General features: G+C 46.7%; 1 protein-coding gene across 1 annotated transcript in view; it reads right to left on the bottom strand.

Annotated features, from left to right (window-relative positions):
* SEZ6L (seizure related 6 homolog (mouse)-like) overlaps positions 1-7,633 on the bottom strand; it is a 93,688-nt gene that overhangs the window by 19,044 nt on the left and 67,011 nt on the right. Inside the window, exons 10-11 of the mRNA XM_006890515.1 lie at positions 6,437-6,631; positions 2,429-2,620 (exon numbers count right to left, since the gene is read on the bottom strand). Coding sequence (XP_006890577.1) covers positions 2,429-2,620; positions 6,437-6,631 — 387 coding nt within the window. The remainder of the gene's footprint in view (positions 1-2,428; positions 2,621-6,436; positions 6,632-7,633) is intronic.

Here is a 7,633-nt window from a genome sequence, read left to right as displayed (position 1 = left end):
GGCACAGGAGGAGATTGCCCCCTCCTTCTCCAGCAGAGCATCTGGTGGATTTGAACCGCGTACCTCTGGTATTGCAGTGCAGTGTCTTGCCAGTAGGCCACCTGAGCTCCCTGCTAAAAGTTATTTGTAATACAAAATCTCAATAATATTTTAATAACTTAGCATCTAGTCTCTGTGGTTTATGTATATATGTCAGGTTGTTGCCTGTTACCAGGTTACTGTTGGCCACAGCACCCAATGGCTGTGGCCGGACTGGGAATCCCAAGTCCAGGGTTGTGATGTTCTGGGGGGCAGGGCTGTGCTGGGCCAGAACTTCCTGGGGTGCCACCGTCTCTTTGTAAGCTAAGGTCTCACCTAAGAGCTGCCTAGAAAACAATCCTGGGTTTTGTCACCTCTGCCTCGTCCCCTTTTTGGTGATAGAATTTGTGTCTTGAAACCTCAGAGGTCCCCGGCCACGCCTCACCAAAGACGGGAATTGCAAGGACGTCCAGAGAAGTAACAGCAAGGCAATGAAGAGAACACTGCTAACAATAGCAATGGCAGTAATAGTAACAGCCAGCCAGCTGGTGTACTGAGGCCGCAAGGGCAGATGGGTAAGTTAGGGCTGGTTCTGTGGTCAGATGGTTTCAAGTGGTGACCTTATTCTTTTTTTTAAAAAATTTTTAAATTTTATTATGTGTGTGTGTGTGTGTGTGTACTGTCAAATCAGATCTGACTGGCACAGGAGGAGATTGTTCCTCCTTCTCCAGCAGAGCATCTGGTGGATGTGAACCACACACCTCTCGGATTGAAGTGGTGACCTTATTAAGGATCCCTGGATGCTGTCCAATCCCATGCCTTCTCCAATCACTAGCATATCTAAGTACATCATTGCAGTCATGGGGCCAACCTATCTCACTAAGGGGCCCCCTCCTGCCCTCACTTTGCTCAGTATGATATTCTTCTCTACTGGTATATCCAAACAAAACAAGCTCGACTATGCTGTGCTGAGACCCAGAGGGTTTCCTCAGCTTTTTTCCCCGCCCCCAGAAGTTGATCGCCAGACCTTTCTTCCTAGTCTTAGTCTGGAAGCTCCATGGAAACCTGTCCGCCATGGGTGACCTGCAGCAAAGCTTTCAGCATCCAAAGGCCAAGCCACCCCAAAAGATGAAGACTGGGAAGCTGTCTGATGTTTAACAGCCTCAACTTTCAAATCTCTCCTGGACTCCCACCCCTTCTCCTGACTGCCAGCTGCAAAGACTTGCCCTGTGTCACCCCTACCCCATCATCCTGCCCAGCCTCGCCTGCCTGTGTCACTGTTGTTCATCTCCACTCTCAGATGTCACCACTCTGTTGACACCTGCTCAACTGTGAACTTATTAGCACAGGTGCTGGGGAAGCTGTGATGATGCAGAACTGGGGCTGAGAATTCTGGGAAGGCGGCCGAGGGCAGGTGGGAAGTCAGTTTTACAGAATCCAACAGGTGTGGGCAAGGGGGCTCTGGGACCATGCCTCATTAATAAAGACCTGACCCTTTTATCTGAGTGGTGGTGCTGGAGAGGAGTACTGAATATACTGCGGACTGTTGGGAGAACAAACAGGTTTGTCCTGGAGCGGGGGAAACCAGGCTGCTCCTTGGAGGCAAGGATTCTGAAGCTTCGTCTGACATACTTTGGACATGTTGCAAGGTAGGACCAGTCCTTGGAGAGGGACATTATGTTTGGGAGAAATGGAGTGACAGTGCAAGAGAGGAAGACCCTCGATGAGATGGACTGACTCAGTGACGGGGGTAAGGGGGGTAGGTGTGTCAGAGACGGTGAGGTTGGCTCAGGATAGAGCAGGGTTCAGCGGTGTTGTCCAGAGAGTCACTATGAGTCACAGGCTACTTAATAGCACATTACAACAACATCATCATCCACTTTCTAGTATTTTAAAACACTTTTAACTCTTTTTCACTGGGTCTCTGCAGCTGGAAGAAATTTCCTTCTTACAACCATTTTCCTAGTCACCCAAGGAAATGGGAAGAAGTAGGTGAGAGAGACCTGGATGTGGTAATGTCTGTTACCAACACTAATTATAGGATGAGGTGCTTGTTGTTGTTCGGTGCTGTCACGTCTAAGGACACAGCGATGTCAGAGCTGCCCTGTGAACAACAGGCCAGAACCGCGTCCTAGCCTGCACCACCCTCACAAGTTCCAGTAAGCTCAGTCCCCTGTGTCTGTCCATTGTGCCAAGCTTCTCCCTCCCAATCTCCTCCTGTGCAACCGTACAGCCTCTGAAAACCTGCTGGAGGGTCTGATAACACGGCAAGAAGTGACTGAGCAGAAGGAGTAAGGATTAAAGCCCCACCAGCACAGAGCACCCCATCAGGCATCCCAGCCTTCATCAGAGCAAGAGGGAGGGACTGAGAGATACACGGGAGACCTGAGTCATTCAAAACAAGACTCACAGACGCAGTGCGGCAGCCGGGACGTCCAGATGGGGGTGCCGGTCTCGCGGCTGTAGCAGGTCAGCAGAGAACTGCCCTCGAGGACGAAGGTGGGGTTGCAGGTGTACTGGATGGTGGTGCCCACCAGCAGCACAGGGTCCGAGATCAGGCGTGTCGAGTGCTCCACCTCTCCGGGGTCAGTGCAGTACATAACTGCCCGGGATGGAGAACAGACCATGTCAGTGCACACGCAGGTTGGACAGGAACGGAGCAGCCAAGCCCGGACCCTGGGATCTGGGATTCCAGGAAGAGGGGTGTGCGCGCGCATGTACACACACACACACACACACACATACTCTCTCTCTCTCTCACTCACACATACACACACACTCTCTCTGTCTCTCTCTCTCTCTCTCTCTCACACACACACACACACACGTTGTTGTTAAGTGCCATGGAGTCATAGATGACTCATAGCAACCCTATGAACAAAAGACCTGAACACTTGTATAGCTTTCATCATTTCTCTAAGTTCATAGAGTTTCCAGAGGCAAGCCACTTCGGAAGTGGATGCCACTCCTGCTTCCAAGCTTGTTTTAATCGGGAGCTTCTCCAAACACTGTCCACCATGGGTGACCATTAATGCATTTGACACATCAGTGTCACAGTGTTTAACATCACAGCAACCACGAGCTACCTCTGCACAGCAAAGGGACAGACCAGTGCTATAGCACTTAGGAGAATGTTTGACTGAAAACAATTGAAAAAACAAAACCAGACCCTCAGGTCAAGTATCTTTTTAAATATGAGGCCAAATCCAATTAGCTCATACCCAACAGTGAGCAAGAGACCACACCCAAGCCTCAACCAAAGGAGAAAACATATTTTTGGAAGCCCCTCTACAACCATTGACATTTATCAAAGTTCATAGAGTTCCTGAAGGCATGTTATTTAGGAAGTGGATGCTACTCCTGCTTCCAAATACACACACACACACACACGGGTGTGTACACGTGTATATGTGTATATATATATGTGTATGCATATATGTGTATATATGTGTGGATGTATATATATTTTCGCTATTTATTTATATATATTCCCTATTATATTTATTTTTATTATATTTATTATTATATATCTATTCCCTATGAGTTGTGCTCAACTTGACAGCAATCAACAACAACAAATATATCTCTATCTATCTATCTATCTATCTATCTATCTGTTTTTTCTTTTTTTTTTTACCTGGTTTTCTGAGAAGTCAGAATTACCTAGAAAGTTTCCTAATTCTGTTTCCTTTTTGAAGGATAAGCATATCTCCTCTCCCCTACCCCATCCCCAAGAGGCAAAAGGGTTGAATTTCTTATCATTAGTTCTAGGAAGAGGGAGCTCTGGTGGTCTAGTTGGTAAGGAGTTGCGCTGCCAACCCAAAGGCAGGCGGTTTGAATCCACTCGTGCTTCTGTGAGAGAACGTGGGCGATCTCCTCTCCTATGATCAACTGTCTCTGAAAGTCCACTGAAGGAGCAGATAGGAGTCAGTTCCGACTGAAAGGCATATACTGCCACCAGCACCACCACCATCACAGTTCTAGGAATTCATGGACAGAAACCTTTGCACTGAGGTCCAATAATATTTACTTATAGCTCTGGTGGCCTAGTGGTAAGAAATAGGGCTGCAATCCCAAGGCGTGTGGTTTGAATCCACCATGTGCTCTGCAGGAGAGGGATGGACAATCTCCTCCCTTGAGATTTACAGCCTCTGAAAACCTGCTGGAGGGTCAGCTGTGGGTTGGTTCTGACTCAATGGTGCACAATGACATACACACACAATATAATATATATATCACACAGTTAAATAAGACCACTAAGAGGAGCATGAATGTGATTCTATGAATAAGGGAAGGGTTTACTGTCCTGCAACTGTCACTGTCTGAAATCCCGAGTATTCCTCACAACAAACACTCTGGGGCTGGGGCAGGCACTGCTGTCTCTGTGGCATATTAATATACTAAAACATCTATTATTTTATTTTTTTCCTTTGTAACTGAACTGTATTTGTTACAAACTTTGTGGTAGCAGGTGACCTGGCACTGTAAGTTTGGTTACATCTCAGAATCTGCCTTGACAGCAGCCGCCTAGGAGGTGCCTAGTTTTGCTACTCTAAACCTCTTCTTTGGAAAACAAGCCCTGGATGTGGAGTCTCACAGAGCTGCTTCGGTGTAACACACTGGTTTCCAGACGCCTGGTCCATGCAAAGTTGGGCACTACAGAGGGTGGGAGGCTTATCTGGATCCTAGAAGATCAAACTCAGGCGGTCTTAACAGAGAGTTTCTTCTCAACATCAAAGCATAGCTCAACATTTCAGTGACCAAAAATTATTTACTAAGGAATCCGTTGAATAGCTAACTTCAGACCAGTGTTAGGGTTGGGTTACACACACCTTACACATCTATTATTTTTTAATTAAAAAAATCAATACAGAGAAAAAAAGAAAACAGCCAGCCAATTAAAAAAAGGAATGAAGTTGACACTTCGGATGAAATGAAGTGATAGCCATTTGGCTTGGAGAGGTTATTCCCTGGAGAGGGACATCATGCTGGGAGAGGTGGCGGGACGGCAAAGGAGAGAAAGACCCTCAACCAGGTGGATTGACAGTGACGGCAGCAACGGGCTTGAGTGTGTCAGGCAGTGTGAAGATGGCACAGGACAGGACAGGGTTCAGATCTGTTGTTTACAGGATCGCTTTGAGTTGTACTCGACTTGACAGCCCCTAACAACAAGAGCAACGACAGATTTCTGAAGGCATCGAGCTTGAGATTCTGGTCTGGGGCTATAAAATGCCTTTTTCCAAGCATCGTAAATGAATTGGTGAAGGGAGGTGGGACTCCGCATTGGCCAAACTCTGCTGCATTCAGACAGAAAAATACCTCATGGGATATTCCTTTGACAAGGAATTCTGTACTCTGGAGTTTCCTCCATTAGCGCTTCCGAGATTGCTGTCTCTATATACGGGAAAGGACAGTAACGGTAGCCTCGTGTCGGGACTCTCTCAGACCTTGCCTGATATAGCTTTTTAAAAAAATGGTTCATTATTTAAAAAACTTCATTCTTGTCCATCAACAAACGAATGGATAGAGAAGCTGTGGTATATCCACACAATGGAATACTACGCTGCATTGAAAAACAAGCAACTCATGCAATATTATTCAAAATGGGTGACCCTGGAGGACATTATGCTGAGTGAACTGTCTCAGTCACAAAAGGACAAATACTGCATGGTGCCACTGTTGTAAAACAGGACTGACATTGGGGTTGAGGGAAGACTGAGAAAGAGGGGATAAATAATGTATACTGCATTGAAACAGATGAGGGAGAGAACTGTTTAAAAGGGATATATGATTGGGTATTATTGTCATGACAGGAGTCCAGAACGAAGGCTGCACAGTGTAGTTGACTTGGGGGGAGGGACTGTATAACAATGAAAGAATTTTTCTTTTACTTTTCAAAAAGACTGAACTGGAGGGGAGGGGTGGGCAGGGAGAAAAGTGCAACAATGAATGAATGGAAACCCTAAGTCTCTGTAAATGTTGATTGAAATGAATAACAAACCCCCCAAAACTGCCTTCATTCTTATTGTTGGGACAATTACAGATAGATAGAATGACCACAACCATACTAAGAAACAAAAAAAACCTCTGTGCACAGAAATAAAAATATACTGAGATGCTAACTACAATCTTTGGATGGTGTGGGCAAGTTTCTCTTGTACATTTCTGCAACTCCCAAAATTTCTATACCGAACACGTGTATTTAGTGCATATTTAGAATAGGAATATATGTAACAAGAGTAATTATTGAAACACTATAATGATGATCATTTAAAGGACAGTGGGGTTAAAATGGATGTATTTCTTCACTTTCATTCTTTCTAGTTCTCATAAATAGCAAAAGACAAACAAACAAACAAATCCCTTGGGGACAGAGTTCCCCCCACCCCTGACTTAGAAGAACAGAAGGCCGTCTTACTTTTCTCGCAGAACGGGGGGTCGCTGCTCCAGCTGAGGTCCCACTGGCAGGTCAGGGTGTCGCTCCCCACGATGTCGTAGCCGGGGTCACACTGGTAGGTGATCCTGGCCCCTCTCACGAGCTCCGTGTGAGACGTCGTCTTCCATCCATTCTGGATCTCAGGCAAATCCGAGCAGGAGTCGTTTCGTGATACCTCTTTAAGACAAAAAAACAAACCCCACGCACCCCACCACGCTGTTCTTAGCAGGAGAAATGGCCGTGTGGATGGGCGCTCCCTTACAGACGCCGGGAGAGGGGGCAGGGGAGAAGAGTGAGGGGTGGCAGAGTCTCCAGGAACAAACAAAAGGCTTTCCAGCACCCATAAACCACAGGATGAGTGTGGAACTGCCACTTCCGAGGGCCACGACACTGACTAACTGTCCTCCTAGCTTCCGAGAAGCGGTGTAGGATTTAAGAGTTAGCATCCCAGCTCGACTGTGAGGAAAGCCCCGCTCTTTGTGTCTGAGCCTCCTCACCTTTGTTGCTGTTGTTGTTATGTGTCGTCGAGTCGCCTGCGACTCACAGCGACCCTGTGTACAAAAGCCCTAAACCCTGCTTATCCAGTGCCAACTGATGGTCTCCCACATGCCTATTCCCATTACCCCAGTGAATGAACCAATCCACCTCATAGAGGGTCTTCCCCTCCTGCGCTGTCCCTCCACCCTCCCAAGCATGACGTCCCTCTCCAAGGACTGGTCTCTCCTTGCAACATGTCCAAAGTATGTCAGACGAAGCTTCAGGATCCTTGCCTCCAAGAAGCAGCCTGGCTTCATCCTCTCCAGGAAGACCTTGTTTGTTTTCCTAGCTGACCATTCAATACTTTTCCACCACCACAGCTCAAAGGCATCAACTTTCCTTCTATCATCCCTAGTCATTGTCCAGCTCTTTGATGCATAGCAATTAATTGCAAAGAGCATGGCCTGTATCAGGCACACCTTAGTCTCTAGACTGACATCGTTGCTCCTCAGTCCCTTGGAGAGGTCTCTGACAGCAGACTTTCCCAGTGCAATTCGTCTTTTAATTTTCTGGCTGCTGGTACCAAGAGTGTTGATTATTATCACTGAATATGACTTTGAGTCTATCCCACCTGAATTTCAGAACCATCTCAGGAACAGATTTGAGGCTTTGAACACTAATGAACGAAGGCCAGATGAGTTG

The sequence above is a fragment of the Elephantulus edwardii genome, unplaced genomic scaffold (genome assembly GCF_000299155.1).
Source record: "Elephantulus edwardii isolate Elephantulus edwardi_28Jun2011 unplaced genomic scaffold, EleEdw1.0 scaffold00089, whole genome shotgun sequence".
Lineage (NCBI taxonomy): Eukaryota > Metazoa > Chordata > Mammalia > Macroscelidea > Macroscelididae > Elephantulus > Elephantulus edwardii.
The sequence above is the reverse complement of the archived record's forward strand: the minus strand, read 5'-3'. Positions and strand labels throughout refer to the sequence as shown.